At 32.3% G+C, this 19,300-nt stretch overlaps 3 protein-coding genes across 7 annotated transcripts; 2 read left to right on the top strand and 1 right to left on the bottom strand.

Moving 5' to 3' along the window:
• The first annotated feature begins 74 nt into the window (after positions 1–74).
• On the top strand, positions 75–1,286 carry LOC105765507 (protein SAR DEFICIENT 4). The gene has a single exon (XM_012584646.2). It carries the CDS (start codon positions 167–169, stop codon positions 1,154–1,156), a length of 990 nt encoding a protein of 329 aa, XP_012440100.1. The 5' UTR covers positions 75–166; the 3' UTR covers positions 1,157–1,286.
• A 285-nt stretch (positions 1,287–1,571) lies between these two features.
• LOC105765504 (dnaJ protein ERDJ2A) lies at positions 1,572–7,205 on the bottom strand. 5 transcript variants are annotated; one of them, XM_012584639.2, is made up of 11 exons: positions 7,071–7,205; positions 6,345–6,606; positions 6,128–6,223; positions 5,872–5,992; positions 5,655–5,761; positions 5,334–5,551; positions 4,676–4,853; positions 4,453–4,572; positions 3,644–3,730; positions 3,179–3,289; positions 1,572–2,614 (listed from the first exon to the last, which is right to left on the bottom strand). In XM_012584639.2, the coding sequence occupies exons 2-11, from the start codon at positions 6,528–6,530 to the stop codon at positions 1,787–1,789; spliced, it is 2,052 nt and encodes a 683-aa protein (XP_012440093.1). In that variant the 5' UTR covers positions 6,531–6,606; positions 7,071–7,205; the 3' UTR covers positions 1,572–1,786. The 5 variants fall into 5 exon arrangements, with proteins under 5 accessions (XP_012440093.1, XP_012440096.1, XP_012440095.1 ...); XM_012584642.2 differs by having other exon boundaries at positions 6,345–6,539; positions 7,071–7,192; XM_012584641.2 differs by having other exon boundaries at positions 6,345–6,555; positions 7,071–7,175.
• A 9,893-nt stretch (positions 7,206–17,098) lies between these two features.
• On the top strand, positions 17,099–18,851 carry LOC105765503 (probable WRKY transcription factor 27). Its single transcript, XM_012584638.2, has 3 exons — positions 17,099–17,802; positions 17,903–18,016; positions 18,119–18,851. The coding sequence occupies exons 1-3, from the start codon at positions 17,294–17,296 to the stop codon at positions 18,684–18,686; spliced, it is 1,191 nt and encodes a 396-aa protein (XP_012440092.1). The 5' UTR covers positions 17,099–17,293; the 3' UTR covers positions 18,687–18,851.
• The last annotated feature ends 449 nt before the right edge of the window (positions 18,852–19,300 follow it).

Here is a 19,300-nt window from a genome sequence, read left to right as displayed (position 1 = left end):
TAGTTGTCGTATCCACAACTGGGTACCACCAATCTTATACACCTGACACGTCTCAACATCATTTTCCCTTTTAAATCGACAAATTGGTGGGATTTCCCCAAGTTTCAACCACTATCTGGTCTTCCCCTCCTCCCCCAATTTTCATCCTTCACCAAAGCTTTCACTAATGGCATCGAATCCTAACCCAATCTTTATTTCCTCCGATTCTCTTCACTCAATCCTTTCCCACAGCACCTTAATCCAACACTTCCATTCTTCTCTCCCCACCGTCTCCTCCGCCATCAACACCCCAATCCGCCAACACTACTCTCTTTCACCTTCCTCCTCTCTCCTCCTCATGCCTTCCTGGTCTTCAGCCCCATCTCTTCCTTACATAGGTGTTAAGCTCGTCACCCATTTCCCTCAAAACTCCACCATCAACTTACCCGGCATCCACGCTAATTACGTCCTCTTCTCCTCCACCACCGGCCAACCTTTAGCTTCAATGGACGGAACCCTTTTAACCCTTTACAGAACAGCTTCCGTTTCAGGCTTAGCTTCCAAAATATTAGCCAAAAAAAACAGCAAAATCCTCATCATGATCGGTGCAGGTGCTTTAGCACCTCATTTGATCAAAGCCCATTTATCATCAAACCCCAGTTTACAAAAAGTGATAATTTGGAACAGAACGATCAAAAAAGCCATCGATTTAGCCGGAACTCTACAAAAAAGCAACGAATTCAAAGGGGTTAGTTTCGAAACCAATGAATCGTTAGATGAAATCGTTCCATTAGGTGATATTATTAGTTGTGCTACGAATGCTGAAACGCCGCTTGTTAAAGGTGAGAGGTTGAAACATGGAGCTCATTTGGATTTAGTGGGCTCGTTCAGGGAAACCATGAAAGAATGTGATGATGAAGCGGTTAAAAGAGGGAGAGTTTATGTTGATAGTGGAGCGGCGCTTGTGGAAGCTGGGGAATTGGTAGGTGCTTTTGAAAGAGGAGTGATCGGGAAAGGAGATGTTGGGGGTAATTTAGTGGAGTTGATTGAAGGGAAGAAAGTTGGGAGGAAGGATTGTGAAGAGATTACAGTGTTTAAATCTGTTGGTTCGGGTGTTGTGGATTTGTTGGCTGCTCAATTGGTGTATGAGACTTGTATGAAGAAGAATAAAGGTTGAAGACATGGTTTTTCTTTTCTGGGCTCTTGGTTTGATTTTTGTTGTTGTGTGTTATGAAAGGTATGGAACCTGTTTTTGTTTTAAGATGGCTATGAATGAAAATAATTCAGCTTTCATGCTTTAGGGTTAATTCGTATCTGCCATTTGCATTTGTTGCATTGCCTCGAATCATTGTTTAAAAGTGGTTGAACCGATGACATCCCTCATTTTCAGTTTAATTGATCAAATTTCGGTTTAATGAGTTTAAGTTCAACCAATTTTATCGGTTTTTGATCCAACGGATGTAATCAACTAATTCAGTCTAATTCCAATCTAAACATTTCCAAATTCAAAATGATATGATAAGCAATCTGGATTATCTAAGCTTGAAGCTATTGCAATCCCCAAAATGTTTGAAATCAATAATCACCGAATCTGAAAAACTTAAATTTTAAACTACTCAACTCAAAATAACACGAATCCGACACATCCAACTAATTTTTTTTAAAAATAATACACTAGTGTCTAATCCCTGTAGTATCCTCCTTGATTTAATCACTATTTAAAAAAAAAAAGTTAAAAGGATATTCTTAAAGAGAGAAAAAAAAGTAGGGTTTTATTCTTCTAAATGAAAATTGGAATTTATTTGTTTCATTCCTCATCTGAGCCTGAACCTTCAGAGCTTGAGCCTTTATTATGCACTGCACCATTAGCAGCAGGGCCCTTCTTTTTCGTATCCTTCTCCTCTTCCTCCTCTTCGCTGTATTCACTCTCATAATCGTCATAGTCCTCTTCGTTCTCCTCTTCTTCTTCGATTCCATCCTCCACAATAGGTCCTTCTTCCGATACGAGACCACCCCGAGTGCCGGCTCTTGTTCTTTTCAGGATTTTAACCTTCAAGTTTGTCTTTTTATCGCAACCTATCCAGGAGTCGCATAAGCAGAAACAAGTCAAGTTGTAGTTTCCTTCAGTTGGGGCAGGGAATTTGCCCATCACCAATCTGGAACCATCTCGAACCTTCTCTATGGTTCTTTTGACAGCTTCGCTTGTCTCCTTGGCACTTACTCCAGAAACCTCCATTGTCTCCTGAATTGTTTTGGAAGCGGCAGTTATTGCTGTAGCTTCGTCCATGAAGCTCACCTTTTGGGAAAACCAAACATTGTTTGAGACAGAATCTGCAAGCAAGAACCAGAAATTTTCTTCCTTGTGGAATGGGAAATAGGGGGCATGGGGAAGAGCACCGATCAAGCCATTGCCGCGCTCAAGGGTTATCCAAGCTTGAACTGTCACAACATCACCCTCTTGTATACCCTCTTCACCCTCGGTCTCACATGTGACTTCAACAGTTAAGGAAGGCATCATTTCCAATACCATCTCAACATCTTGTACTTCAGCGGGAGAAAATCCAGCTACTTGAGTTAGAAGTTGAGCACGATCCTCCATAGTCATGTCTCGAAGGTCTTGAAACGTTCTTACCTTCTGTAACAGAGAATAAATAACTCCTAACCATGAGATCAAAGGAAATAACAAAAAATAAATATGTAAATAAACTGGGGAAGGGGCCTAAGAGAAAGAAAACCTTCAAGCAGTTCTCTCTATTTTGTTCGTACGGATACCCCATTTACGTCTAATTATGGAAAGATTCAGTTGAAGCTCCCAAAATGAGTAGTATCTTCCTATGTATTTATCATTTTGCTACTTTCTAAGAGCCACGAAGATCGGTTACTCTAAGTAATCCACAACTAATACAAAACAAGATCAAACCTCTCTCTAAGTAATCCAACTAATGCAAAACTAGAAATATATGGCAAAGCTTAGCAAAAAAAATGGCATATGGCAAAAACCTAGACTAGAGCACAACTGATATCAAAATTTTGGGTATATTGCCCAAGTCCAAGTCCAACATCAATTTACAATATCTCAACCATAGAGAAAAAGAATGCACGAAAGCTTGTTGAGATCTAGCTCCTTTGACAATTGACAGCTAGACCTAGAAGGTGAAATGTTAAGTAGTAGCATTCCTGCTAAACGTTTCAGACTTACCTTGCGAGCTATCTTTTTTACGACAGCCTCACTAAAATGTGGCAGCTGCAAGAAAGATGCAATGCCTTCACTAGATCCTCCAGTTGCCTTTCTTGCACTGAGTGGAACAGCCTGTGTTGCATCAATCAACATAAATAACTCCAAGCATTAATATGGACTAAAAAATAAGGCAATTGCAGCTTATCTCATAAATTAATTTTTCCGAGCTAGTATATTAAAAAATAAAAACCTTAGAAGGTACAATGCAATTGAGCTTACATTGAGAAAATTAAGAGATTTGAATATGACAATGGAAATGTTTGTTCAAAGCAAAAAGGGGAGGACATACTTAGACCAACTTTAATTATTTCAAAAATAGTTTAAGCTATTATATTGCGCTCAGAATTTTAATAGATGAAAATTAATAACAGGCTTATGCACGACTTAAAAATGATAAGCAGTAGCAAAATTTCCCAAGATAAGCACCTGAATAATACATTGAGAAAGCTCCACAACTCCTACAGCTGGTCTCAGCCATCCATGACCTTGAGCAGTACGAGGTATAAGTGCCATCTGCAATAGAGGATACATAATTAATAACAGAGAAATCGCACATGAAAGATACATATATCTGAGATCAATCTGAACAAAGAAAAAGTCATAAGCATATAAAATACAAGCTAGGAGGCTAAAGCATGACAACTTAGTCCCGTAAGAATGCCTATTTTTATCTTCCAGACGAACTCATACTTAAATTTGATTACTTGTAATACTAATTGTTTGCAGTGGTTTTTCATAGAGCTGCTTATACATTTGTCTATAATTTGATCCTTCGCTCCAGAATCGATCTGCCCATCTGACTCTCTATTTCAGTGAATTTTCTTAAGGTCGTAAATATCCAAAATCCCTAGACAGTGCAAGTTTTGACTTTTCAAATAACACTGTCATCATGCACATAGCCACACATGACTTTATTCAATATGATTAATTTCTTGTGTACTTGAAAATTACTTAACTAAACAGACAGTAGTTTCTATTAGCCAAACACAATCTTACACGTTCTTATTCTGAATATTAAAGATTTTCACAGCATCCACCCATGGAGATGGTTGTGTCTACATAGTAGCAAGAAGAAGCATAAACTGCTTCTTTTATCTTTTCATTTGAGACCTGGGTTTTGCAGAAAGTACATAGAGTATAGAAGGTCTAGAACATATTCACAAGACATGATACTGTATAATAATCAGTCCTGGAAGTCTACTCAGACAGAAATGATAGGAAGGTTTAGATCTGACCTTCTGTAATTCTTCCAGGAGTCGAGGTGCAAGTTCTAGCATGCGCTTGAAATCACCAAGTAGAGCTGGAGATAAGGCAGCTGATTCACGGGTTAATTGTGCCTGAATCAACAGCTCAGTCTAGATAGAAAATGGCACAAAAGAAACCATAAGTAGCTTAGTCAGGAATCAGAATAATTACATTTGATTTTCTCAATACCGATAAATCTCAGCAGATAATTACCTTCACTATAGCAGGATGCTGTTTCCAAAATTTAGCTTGCTCTTGCTTAATGTTCTTAAGATCCAGATTCAACTCACTCCTAACTGACATAAACAGTTTCTGGAGAGGTTCATCATCAGTCCTACGAACTAGTATTTCCATATATTCAGCAGCCTTAATGAAGACTTCCATGACTTTGCTGTAAACCAGGTACCATAATTTATCAAATCATTTTGTAAAGAATTACACAAACAACTCCACAAATCCATACAGTGAGCGGATTAAAAATGGAATTCAACTAGACATCAGAAAAGGTTAAAAACTATAGGTATCAGATTTCAAATTAACATTAAATCAAGGAGGAATTCAGCAGCCTCAGTAATGGTGCCCGATACATATTTTTTAAGATCCTTGAATACACCAATAACTTCATAAAACACAAGGTACAAGATGATTATAATGAAAGCTTCAATGAAGAAGTGCTTATGTAACTAAAAAAAATTAAGAAAGAGGAAGGGACATCACTATTTCCTAACTATAGCGCCCACTCTCCAAAAAAAATCTTGCTGACATGGTTAACACTAACTGCATTTTTTTGGTAACCACCCCATCTGTACTAATTGATTCACTAGAGTTGGGCAATTAGTGATCATAAATATTTTTAATTGCGACAAAGTACCTTGGGGCCAAAGAAGGTTTCATGAAATAATAGTAAGTTGATAGAGTTTGATGCATGACATAGTTTCCGGTATACTTTGATGACCTAGAGAGATATATGACAGCAATCACCAACGGCAAGAGAATACAAACACCAACGATCCAGAGCAAGAGAATGCCCCCAGATGCTCCATCAATGTCCAGCAAGAACTGGGGAAGAGCAATGCCCATTTGAAAACCCTGCACCAAAAAGTTATGGCATTGTCTTAACTCTTAAAGAGGATTAGTTATCTTAATAATTAGAATTAAAATACATAGCTGCTTATTCTAAAAGATAAATTACTTGTCTTCCATCTGGATGTCCATATTTCTCAAAATTTTCACGGGATATAGGATCTGTGAGAGCCTGATAAGCCTTGGCTATGTACTCCACGAAATACTTGTGAGCCTCTGAAAAATTGATATAATTAAATTATTAATGAGTAAATGTTATCATTCAAATGCCTTTTCTTGCTAATCTATAGGAATTCATATAACTACACAACTAAAACACCTTCAACCTGGATCTGGATTTTTATCTGGATGGTATTGAACAGAAAGTCTCCTATATGCTTTCTTTATTTCAGAATCTGTAGCTCCAGGCTGCAACCCAAGTATACTGAAAGGCTCGAAAACTTGAATCTGAATAAAGAAAACAGTGTAGTAGAGATTTAAACTCAATGATTACAGAAGCATAAGACAACCAAAGGAACTCTAACAGCAAGATAAGTGCCAAAGAATCTTACACATGACTCATACTGTACTAATTGCATTTACCTCTTGGCTAATGCTCTTGATGTAATAAACCAAGAATATCATGATGACCCAGAGCAGCACCAGAGTCAAGTTACTACAAGTTGAGAAGTTCGAGATCTGCAAGAATAAGACCAATTAATTCCAAATATGAGGATGTACCATAATGCCAACAAAAAGTTCAAACTCCCCATAAGTTAAATTTTGAATAATGAATTGAAGTGGCAACAGAAGAGCTTACCCGCTTAAATATGGATTTGCGGTATTTCCCTGAGCGAGAGCATTCTGCACACTGGCAATGAATTACCTTTGTTTTCTTGGATGCTGCTCGGCACAACTTCAGTATTGTATACGGCACCAAAGGCAGTGCCATTATTGTTAAAATGAAAATCGGAAACAATGCACTATTCTCTTCTGAAGCAGCCATGGCGATCTTCTACCTTAAACAAGTTCTAATCAGTTACTGGTAAAGTCAGCAACTCTGGCATAATCTACACTTCCTTCTACGACAATTAATTTTAAATGAAATTATCAAAAGAGCAAAAATCAATTACAAAAAAAAATTCGAAAATGTCTCGTTTTAAATTTAACAAAATAGATTCAGCTCGCCAATTATTGGGGAAAAAAACTAAAAAACCCTAATTACTAACTGATAAATCTGGTAGCTAAAAAGAAATCAAGCCAAAGGAGCAGAGCTGCTAGCACCGCCAAAGTCGACCAACAGCTAATTAACTCAAACCAATTAGGATAACAAAATTAACAAAAAAAAAAGGAAACACTAAAAGAACCCTAAAATCTGCAATTGGCACAAAATTTTGAGGAAATTAGCTACAATTCGAATAAAATTTCTAGCTGCAATATATCATTCATGGTTATTGGAAATTTAAAAAAAAAAAACCCCGTAAAATCTCTACATATTTACATAAAACTAAAAGAACAATGAAAGGGATAAAAGAAATTATTTAACCTTCGAAAATTAAATTTCAGATCGCGATCTGCTTCAGAGCCGACTTTGTGTAGGATGGCGTGAGAAAAAATTATAAAAATGTGTGCTAGAGAGCAATGTTCTTGGGCTTTTGTATTGGGCAGGGTTTGGTGTAGTTTTCCCAATTTAGCCTTCGAGAAAATTCATTAACTAAGGTTATTAATTGTCATATTAATTTTTTTTTTTAAATATGGTGACCACCTTTTGATTTAGTACTGAGAGTAGGGTTGTATTTCGGTAAGAGTATTATGGTGACTCGTGTATTATAATAAGGATTCAGATTGTATCTTACTCCTTTTATTAAAAAATAAATAAACTAATCATTATACATTAAATCAAACAGTAACTAGTCTTTTCAGTTAAAATTTCATTCATAACCGATCAGTTACACATGACGTGTACAGAGACACATTTTAATAATAAAATAGATGAAATTTTTAATAGAAAGTCTAGTTTGTGTTTGATCTAATATATATGTACTAATTTACTCATTTTTAAATAAAATAACAAAATACAATTCAATTCTTAATATAATGTCCTCTATAATACTTTTACCTTCGCATTGTATAATATAATAGTTTGATTTCCAAAAATAAAAGGGATATAAATAAGACAGGCAACGTAGTTGTGACCGTAATACATAAACAATTATGGCTAATACTGTCAAAGCTTTGTTGGGAAAAGCTGAGACTTATGTCTTTAAATATACATTCAAGTCTTACTGTACGTAAATGTCACCTGTAAATTTTTGATCTTACCATGTACAGTTACTATAGGTGGATTTTGTCCAATTCTTCATTTGTTTGCACTTTGTTTTGATTTGATTTTATCTTATAACTACTCAACCATGTATTAATAATTACATTGTATGCTTTGTACTCTTAAACTCTCAGCAAATATACTTAAGTGATACTAATTTTCATGATTTAAAATTAAAAACTAATCAACCATAACATATACCGAGTTAATTAAACCAAATATCTCTAACCCGTGGCCCTTATTTTAAATTAGTTCTCAAACTTTAAAACATTCTAATTACATTTTAATCTATCAATGTTATACTAATAAGGTCTTTTTATTACTAAAATTGTTAATTTAATCATTAAACGATATGCCGATATTATGTGACATAATTAAAAATAAAATTCTAAAGAAAATGAATATTATAAAAATAGATGTTATAAAATTTCAAACATTTACAAAAATTATTGCTGATTTTTAAAAAAACTTTTAATTTTAAAAATTATATAACAACATTTTACTTAAAAAAACATTTTAAATTATATGACATAAGATTTTAGGGTGATATCAAATTCGCCCAACTGCTCTGCTACAAATTGGATCCACCTTTATTAAAAAATTTAGGATAGATTTTAAAATATAATTAAAATTATATTAAATTAATATTTTTATTTAAAAATTAAACGTAAGAATATTTTTAAGAGGTGGCTGTGGACTGTGGAGTACGGCCTATGGGTGATCAATTGCAACCGCCTTCAGATGAAAACAAATGAAAAAGAAAAAATCAATCAAGACCATAAATATAATATGTTAACATATTATTTCTGTGAAGAAAATAAATTATATTAGAATCCTCAAAAAAAGTATAATTTTTAAAATAGTATTATATTATTAAATTTTAAAGATGATAGAGTACATTTATTTATATCTAAAATTTTAAAACTTAATTTAATTTTAATTAAATTACTTAAAATAATTAATTTTAAATTATAAACAAATATCTTTTCTTTATTTTTTTACAAATTTTAATCATTTTGTTTCTTTCATAAATTAATTTTTTTTATTTTTGTGCAATTAATTTAAAGAAAAATTAATAATTTTGTATAATTTTTTCATGTCATTGACACGTAATTTTGGTAATTATTTTATCTAAAACCCCGAACCTTGAACTTGAACCTTAAACCTTGAAACTCGAGTTCAGGATTTAAGGTTCAAAATTCGAGTTCAATGGTTTGGGGTTGCGAGTTATGAGCTCGGGATTCCATGTTTTGGATTTAGGGTTCGAATTCTAGATTCAGGGTTCAAGGTAAAAAAAAATTCAAAATTATGTGTCAATAACATAGAAAATTTTGTTGAAATGTAATTAAATATTCAGAAAGTGACCATGAATAATGTGGTGGGAAGGGTCCATAAATAATTTCTCTACGAATAAGTGTATAATAATAATTTCATATATTTAAAATTTAATGGTGTGACAAAATTTTATTAATGCTTAAACACATTAATGATCATCCTAACCTAACTTATTCCCCAATATGAAAATTTATTTATTCTTTTTGCTTATTACTTCACTTTTTGACCTGAAAATAATACATATATTAATATTATATATATTGGTCTTTTTCGTTTTTAGCAAATTGATCATTACTCGATTGGCTTCCGCATAGACTTAAACTGGGTCTGGTACAGTGAAAAGTTTTGGGTATATTATGAAATACATAAAGTTGGGTAATTTATTTCCATTTTTGGTACGTACAAACCGTGATGGACAAAGCACAAACAAAGGCCAAGAATGTTTCGATGTGATTTACTTTACGTGTATACCTCTTCAAACATTCGGTCTTTTTAACCGGTAAAAGTAGTACGAAGGTTATTGTATTAAAAAATAATAAATTAATATTACACGTTAGATTAAAAGTTAAATTAATTTATTTTTTAAAAAAATTTCGTCAACTTATACTATTAAAAACTAACATGATTGACAGAATAATCAGATAATGACTTATGACGTACCACGTGTATTTTATGTTGACATACAAAAACTCAACGACAATAATTGCGTTGGATATGTGTGTTGGCAATTCAAGTTAGCAAGATTAAAAAAATCGTTTTCATAAAATCTAGAGAGATTGATTTTTTGGGGGCACAAGTAATGCTACATTCATGTTGTCCTATATTTGGCTTCCTTTTCTTTTTAGTGACACTTTTAAAGGTCATCCTGCCAAACCCACAAAACTTAAAAGATATACATACATTACCCTTCTTTCCTTTTTCTAGTCTTTTCTTTCACTATCTTCTTTGTTAAATCAATTGCCAAACCCACACAACTTTCTGTGGTTGCATGATCCATGCTAATTTAGTACACATTAGTCAAATCATTCATCTTATCCTACTTCCACAAAAAAAGGGCATATGATAGCTATGTTTTCATAGAGTTTTTCTTCTTTTCTTCTTCTTTTTTCTAAATCTAATCTAAACCCAATTGAAAGTAACTCAAGAAAATTTAGTCAAATAGTGTAGTCTTTGCACATATAATAACATTTTAGTCCAACCCAAATTCTCTCAACTTCTACCACACTAACCCCGAGCAAATCAAGCTAAAACTATGAATTTAGATGGACGAAAAGATTAATTTCGGTGATATTAGAAATAGTAGTGACAGTGAGATTGGCTATTGTAATTACGAGACTAAAATCAGTTGTGCGATATGTACTTAAATTCAAACGTAATTAGGGGTGTTTATTCGGTTAACCGATCAGTTAACCGACCCGAACTAACATTAATCGAATTAACCGACCTTTCAAAATTTTTAACCGTTAACCGAACCGAAAATTTTTCAAAAAAAATAACTGAACCAAAATTTTTTCGGTTAATTCAGTCAGTTAACCGAATTAACCGAAAATTATATATTTTTTATTTTTGGTTAAAAATTAACCGAATTAACCAAATTGAATCACTACATAATTACATTATTTTTAGACTTTTAGACTTTAGTTTTAGTTTTAATTATTTTTATTTATTAAATTATTTGTAATTTTTATGATTGGGTTGGGTTGGGTAATTGGATTAGGTTGGATACTTGGGTTTGGATTGGGTTTAGGTGAATAGTGGGCCTATTTATATATTATAATTTTATTTATTAATTTTTTCGGTTAAACCGAAAAAATTCAGTTAATCGACCGATTTCGAACCGAATTAACCGTTAACCGAAAAATTAAAAAATAATTAACCGACCCTCGACCGAAAAAATTCGGTTAACCGACCGATTAACCGAATCCGGTCAGTTAATCGAATTTTTTCGATTTTACCCGAATTTTGCACACCCCTAAACGTGATTGTAACGGTGATGTAAGAATGAAGGATAATTGTTAAAGACATTAGTCTAAAATTATACGTAGTAGAAGTTTTAAATTATTTCATTTTAATGGAACTATTTAAAATATATCAAATCATAATTTTTCAATAAAATATTTTAAATTTTTTATTATTAATGTAAAATTTTAATTATTTATTTACATTAATTAGATTGTATCGGTCATTATTTACATTATTATTGTGTGTTTTTTTTTTGCAATATTCTTTTTTTTGGCTCTCCAAATTTATAAAAATTATTTTAGCCCTCTATTTAATTTATTTATCTCTTTTAGTCCTAAAATTTAATTTGTTTGTCAAATCACCAAAAATGTATGAAAATTTTAACGTTTGTTAATATATGAATGATATTTTTCTTGTTTATTTGGATTTGTTAAATAACCAATTGTATATTTAAAGTTTACTATTAATAAGCATTTAATATTTAATATTTATTTAATCTCAAAATTTTAATATTTGTAAATATTTTCCATATATTTATATTCAATATATATTTATTAAAATATCGATAAATTTGAAGTAATATGGTTGAACATATAAATACTGGTACTTACTAGTACTAATAGAAAAATGATATGTTGACCTGTAAGAGGTTGTCTATCATTGACAGTAAGATGCTATCTATCATTAGAGGTGTTCATGGGCTGGGTCGGGCCCATAAAAATTGTGGCCCGGGCCCGGCCCGAAATATGGGCCTGAAATTTTGTCCAGGCCCGACCCGGGAAAAATCATAAGCCCGGGTCCGGCCCGGCCCATTTTTTTAATAAAATACCAAAAATTTATTTTAAAAAATTTAAAAAAAGTATTTTAAAAATATTTTAAAATTAAAAAAGTATTTTTAAAATATTTTAAAATTAAAAAAAAAGTATTTTTAAAATTTTTTAAAATATTTTTAAAGTGTTTGAGTAAATGCTTAAAAAATTCTATTACTCTTTAGAATTCAACTTACAATGGATTTGATACAAATGAGGGGAGGCTCTCTATTTATAGTTGAGTTCCCCCAAAACTGATGATCAAGATCAAATTACATCGACGAATGAGATTAGTCTATCCCTTAATTTTAGAGATTTACAAGATTACATCATATCAAATCCAATCTATAAGATATGATTCTCATATTTATTAAAAATAACCTATGTTGTTATATCTTTATTATTGGGCCAACCAGGCTTCAACCTAACAAGCTTCTCTAACAGTTCTTGAAATTGGGTCAGTTATCGTGGGCTAAATGATTCCCGTCTAATCGATAGACCTCCATGGGGCGCATCTTGTGCCATGGTCACGGGCTTTACACTTTGGCCCGTGACACTAGTAGGGACTTCGGCCCTCTCTAAAATAGAAAATATCATTTTTTGTCATTTAAAATTTATGAAAATTTAAATTAGTATATAATAAAATTACACTTAACTTAAAAATGATAAAATATTAATTTAATTTTTTTAATAAAATATATAATTTAATTCTCAAGTTAGAAAAATTTTCTAACTATTGTGTCCACTTCTGCAGTAAAGACTATGTTGATGCCATCCCAATCATAATTTTACTAACCTTTAATACATAGGTGAAATAATTAAATTATATTTTAATATGAAATTTCTACTTCTATAATATTGTTGGTAAACATAAATATTCAATTAAAACACAAACATAATTTTTTTATAAACTTTTATTTAAATAAAAAAAATATGTCAACATAATTACCCCAACATTTTAATCAAAACATTCAAAAGAAATAAAGGAAAAAACCATTAAAATCACGTGTAAATTGGAAAAGAGTCACGTGCTCTGCCACATATGTGGGATGAAGGAAGAGCTGTAAAAACAATGTCAAAAGGCTGAGATTGCCTCAAAACTCAAAGATTCCATAATCTCCATTAGCAAATTTAGTAATGTGAAACAGCTCACACCTGATAATTACCCTCTCAGAAATATGATTTACGTAAAACGACGGGTGGAAGGGGGGAAAAGGATCCAATACTTTTCACTCACACAGTACGTTCGAATCATACACCGTTAAAACTTCTAATATTCCCGACTGAACAAAAAGTAAAGCTTCCCATTAATAAAAAAGGCACACAAAAAAAAGGTATCCAACAAAAAATTAACGGTTCGAGATCTTTCAATAAAAGAAGGTTACACAAAAGGCAAGCAACAAAGGTACAGTTTGATTTTTTATTTTTTATTTCTGAGATTTTGCCTGGGGTATGGGGGACCCACTAAGTCACAACGGAAACGTGCCACGTGGGGTTTGATCGTATGATCATGATTGGCTTACGCTGCTAAGGGGGTTGGTGGACCAGGTCGCACTATGAGGATGATGTGTAGGGTACTAGGGTGCCAAACAACTGCTTTTTCCATTGAATTACTGTCTCATATATAAAGAAGAGAGCCCAGGTCCTGAGTGGTGAGCCGGTGGATCTCGACGCTAAGTCGCCCCAAAACTTTTATATTATGTACGCGCCGCCACGAGAGTAGCATAAAAGGAAAGCAACTGCATCATGCGTAATGGTCACGTGTGAATTTTCAATCTATAACGTTTAACGCTGGTTTAATAGCGCATAAAAAAGCATCCTACAGAAAAAAAAGTTGTGCTAAGCAAATTATTTTTGGCTAAATTTTTAACTTTTGAAGAGAAAAAGTTAAAATTTTTAATTTTTTCTCTTAAAAATACTTTTTGTGCTTAATTATTTTTTACTCTTCCAACAGTATAGTATTTTTCTTTTTTTCTTTTCTTAGTGCTTAATTATAAATGTGTTAAAATAATTAATTAAAATAACAAATTATTTTTAAAATAATACAATTGTGTTAATATCTAATTACAAATATTTAAGGATTATATTTAAATATTTAAAATATAGCTTATATATTCTAATTATTATTTATTGCTTAAAATATTTAAAATTTATATTTCATGTATTAAAATATTAATAGTAAATTATATAATAATTTATTTTTTATATTCTTACTAAAATATAATAATATTAACTAATTTAAACATTATTTAAATACATATTTATTAGTTGATAATATTATATCTAAAATAGATATTTTATTTCTTAAAATCACTTTTTGACAAGCAATACTAAACACCCAAATTTTAAACTAAAATTTTCAAATACATTACTAAACTAACCCTTAGTTGCTATGAGTGGGTTTAATTCGATGAATAAATTTTATTCAAATTATTTACGTGTTTATACTTTATAATAGTTTAATTCTATTGCAACATTATCTGACTATATATTTATACATGTAATTAAGCTTAAGATTTAATTTCACTGCATTTATACCGGTGAGCTCTTAAGAAAGCTACTGTAGCAACTGGTGCCTCCTGGCTCCTACCTCAAGAATCGCACGGTAGAAAACACATGTACATCATCGCACTCCTCCACATTTAAATATGTTGATTTTATACACTAGTAAATACGATAGGTTTAAACTTGTCCGAATAACATAAGTTGATTTCGGTTAAATTGAGAATTGATGATACATTTAATTCAATAAATACGTAAAGATATTATAAAGAAAAAAAGAATCTATATTTATATTTTATTTTGATATATATATATATATATGTGCTTGTTTTGATATATCTAAATTCTAAATCTTTAAAATAAGTTCGAGCAAAGTGTATATTTGTTATAAAGTGGTTTTAGCGGTAAGAACAAGGTTGAGGCGGTGACAAATTTGGTGTAGCGTGTTTAAATATTATTAGGGTGTTCAAACAGTCTGTTTGATTAATATCCGAATTGAATTACCTGAAATGTAAAAAATTTAACCGTTAACCGAATCAAATTTTTTTCAAATACATTAACCGAACCAAAATTTATATGTTTTTGTTTTTTGGTTAAAATAAGTATAAAGCATATAAAAAAAATACATTGCGAATGTTCATTTATTTTATTTAACAGTTCAAAACAAATTTAAATGGAAGTGAAAACAACAAATATTTTGGCTAATTGGTTAATTCGGTTAATTACCCGGTTTTGAACAGAACTAACCGATAATCAAAATTTTAAAAACCCGTTAACCGATCTCTAACCAAACTAAATTCAACCACCGACCAATGAATCAAATTAGATCAGTTCGGTTGGTTAATTTGATGTTAACCGAACTGTGACCACCCCTGAATATTACAACACACAAATATCGTATGTAGATTATTTTTTCAATTTATTCTGGTTTAGGTTTGGACATATTTGAATTTTTAATTTGATTATACCTTATATTAATCGATTTGATTTGATTTATAATTATTTGCACATACGCTTTTTGTGATTGTACTCGTAAACCCTTTAAAATTATCTCGAAAATAATATGATTGGTTTTATTATATATAATTTTGTACAATTATGATTCTAACTTGAACTATTTTAGAAAATATTGGTATTAATATATATTTGTATATATTTTAACGAACTGTTGAATGAATACATGAATACATTTCCAATAAAAGTAAGAAAAGAACTACAAACTCTAATAGCAACTTTATGTAAAATACTAAAAGCTTTCCATTTTCGAGCAGGGTACAATCTAAATGTACCAAAATTATAGGTACTAAAATGAATGCATCTAATTTTCCTTGGGTTATATCAAAATTATAAATTCAATACTACCAAATTATTAAAATTATTGTGGAGAATTTTATATATATATATATATATATATATATATATATATATTGATATTTATATGGCTTTACTTTTGTGCAATGATTTTTTTTCTTCTGACCATTGAATACAACAAATGGTACCTTTAGTCGTAATAGCAATTTGAAGTAGGACTAAAACAAAATTAAATAATATTAATTAGGCATAATAATTTTTGGTCCTTCAACTTTATAGAAAAAATTATTTTAGCCTTCCATTTCATTCAGAACTTGAGCTTGTATTTTTTTGTCAAATCACCCCAAAACGAATGAAAAAGTTAATGCTTGTTAACTTTGCGGACGTGGGATACACGTGGATTGCCCTATAGATGAAATGTTAGCATTTAATTACTTTTTATGCTTTTTAATAGTTTAATTTTTAAAAAAAATAATTTTTATCATTTTATTGAAATATTTAAATTAAAAAATTTAAATGTTGATGTGTCATTCCCGTGGCAATCAACATGTATGTTACATCGGTAAATTTAAAAATATTAAATTTTCATCTATTTTAAAGTGATCGACAAAAAATAAGTTTAAGAATTAACAAAAAACGAAAAATTAAAATGATTTTTTTTTGTCGAATGAGTTATTATGCCCTAGTTTGAAGCTATTTAAAATGGAATGTAGATCAATTATAAGACATGATTTAGCCTTTAAATTTGGACGTGAATGACTATACCGATTGCTCGATCAATATCGTTAAGCAATAATGTTTTTGTTTTAAAGAAAATATTTGAACTATTTTTAAAACATTTATGATAAAAAAGAATAAAAAAAGAATTTCTCAAGAAATTAAACCTTAAAAATTAAATTGAAAAGAAGCTACCGAACTTGAAGACTAATGCAGTCTAACATAAGAAATATTACAACTTCAGGGACTAAAAGACTACTGTAATCTCAAGACAATATTCTTGAAAGACACGCACGTGAAGAGAGCGTGGTGATGATGCCCCAATCCTTTTGTCCATAGATATCCAGTAAGATTTCGAGTACGAAAACAACGAGAGCGATGGCGCGCGTGTATTATAAAAAAAAAAAGAATTTAGAAGCATCGTCCTCACAAATTGCCCCCAGTACTGTGTCCCCCCCCCTTTCCCCACTCCTTTTTGACATTTTCACAAAGTCAAAGAAAAAGCTAAAGTGGAGAAAGATCAAAAACTCATCAATGAACCTCCCTCAAAAAAAAAAAACTACTTCTTTTTCCATTTTTATTTTTTCTTTATAAATAAATTAACAATTATCAAATCAGTGCACCGCCATTTCCTCTCTTTTATGGTCTTTTTTTTATAAATGTTTTCCTTTGTTTCACACCAAAACTAAAGTCAACGCCGTCCTTTCTGCCTGTGTTTCATTGTTTCTTTTTTCTTTTCCCATTTTGCGTATAAGAAAACAAAATCGAACACAGCTGAGGTTTTTATTTTGAATTTGAAAGCTTTCGTTGATGGCTGAGGATTGGGATCTTTATGCGGTGGTGCGGAGTTGTACGTCGGTGGCTAACACCACCAGAGCTGTCGAAAATAATAATAATGAGAATTGCAGTAGTTCCTTTGAGGACCCTTTGGCTTGCTTAGCGTCGTTGACGTTTGAGGAAGACGATGACCCGTTTCCATTTCCCAACCTTTCACAGCTCGCGGAAACCGGTCATCTTCAAGATTCTTATAAACCTTTTTTGCCAAACGCCGACCCCATCGCCGCCGCCGCCGCCATAGATCCCTGCTCGTCAAGTTCACACCACGGAGGATCTAGCAGCCAACTTCATCAGCACCAAAGGCTACAACACCAGCAAGAACAACCCGCCGCCACCGGGATTGGCTCCCCGTTGACTCCCACCTCCGCTCCTCTTTTCACTTTCGCCGGATTCGGAAATCAGAAACAAGTACAACCCCAATCCCACCAGCAGCAGCAGACACGAGCTCAGCCTCCGGTTCAGACCCCAAGATCAAGAAAGAGGTAAACCGGCACAGTATTTGTATTTGTTTGTGTTCATCTTTTACAATACTAAAAAAAAAAAACTCCATTTTTTTTATTTGTTTGGTTTCTGGTTTTGTAGGAAGAACCAGCAAAAAAGAACAGTATGTCATGTAACAGCAGATAAATTGTCGTCAGATCCGTGGGCATGGCGTAAATATGGGCAAAAGCCCATCAAAGGCTCTCCTTATCCAAGGTTCCGTACCTTTTCGACGTTTCTTTCTTTTGTTTTTTAATGTCTTAGAAAAGTGTAAAATTTTTAAAAAAGATGAATTTTGGTTTCTCCTTTTTTTTTCAGAAACTATTACAGGTGCAGCAGCTCAAAAGGTTGTTCAGCTAGAAAACAAGTGGAGCGTAGTAATTTAGATTCCGATATCTTTATAATCACCTACACCGGCGAACACACTCACCCTAAACCCACTCACCGGAATTCCCTCGCCGGCAGTACTCGTAACAAGCTTTCCACCGTTCAAAAACCCACCACAACCAAAGATTCCGCCGCCGAAACCATCCCTACCACCTCCACTGTTTCTTGCTCCTCTCCTCGCTCCGCCACGAGTCTCTCCCCTATCTCTCCCACGACAACGCTTTCGGCACCCGAAGACACCGCCGCCGCCGTCCACAAAACCGGTGATAATGGAGGTGAAGAAGAAAGCGTTTACATGGATGTAGAAAGCGATGAAGACGACGATGATCTTCTTATCCCCAACGTACATGTCGATGAAGATTTATTCAAGGGATTGGAAGAACTGGTTGGAAGTGGTAGTAATGGAGTAGGAATAGTCCCGACCTTTGGTGATAACTTCTCGTCTTGGAGTACCGGTAACTCCGCTGCCGCCGGAGCCGCCGCTAGTGGTGGCTGTTAGATATTGATTTTCATTTTTAATTATTGTCGTCATTTTTTTTTCGGTTTGGGTACAAAGAAATTAAAAATACTTCGATTTTAATTTTTTTTTCCTTTTTGTTATTTCTCCCCAGGGAGATAAATATGTATGATAAAGTGCATATAACATCACAAAATTTATTCTAAATTAATTCTTCTTATATGCAATATGAAAAATTTTATATATATTATAAAAATCAAATTCATAAACTTTACTATGATATTATTAATTTATTAATTGTGTAGAAAATTCTACAATCATTCTTTTTATTAATATATAATGAAATTAATCATCGTAGTTTAATGGTGAGTTTAGATGAGCGACGCATATATTTGCGATTTGTGTAAAAACAGCGGTGACAGTAAAATTAGATATTGTAGTGTAAGACAAAAAGTAAACTAAATGCATCGTATTCAACTGCCCATCCAAATCCACCCTAAATCATAAAACTCCAATAATCAAAAGTATAATTAGGTTGTAATTGCATGGTATTATAGGCAGGGTTTGATATCCCGAGTACATTGTTATTGCCTACTTTAACTAAGGCAACATCCCCGATAATAATAATTAATTTTTTTATCACGGGTTTTCTTTGA

The sequence above is a fragment of the Gossypium raimondii genome, chromosome 12 (genome assembly GCF_025698545.1).
Source record: "Gossypium raimondii isolate GPD5lz chromosome 12, ASM2569854v1, whole genome shotgun sequence".
NCBI lineage: Eukaryota > Viridiplantae > Streptophyta > Magnoliopsida > Malvales > Malvaceae > Gossypium > Gossypium raimondii.
The sequence above is the reverse complement of the archived record's forward strand: the minus strand, read 5'-3'. Positions and strand labels throughout refer to the sequence as shown.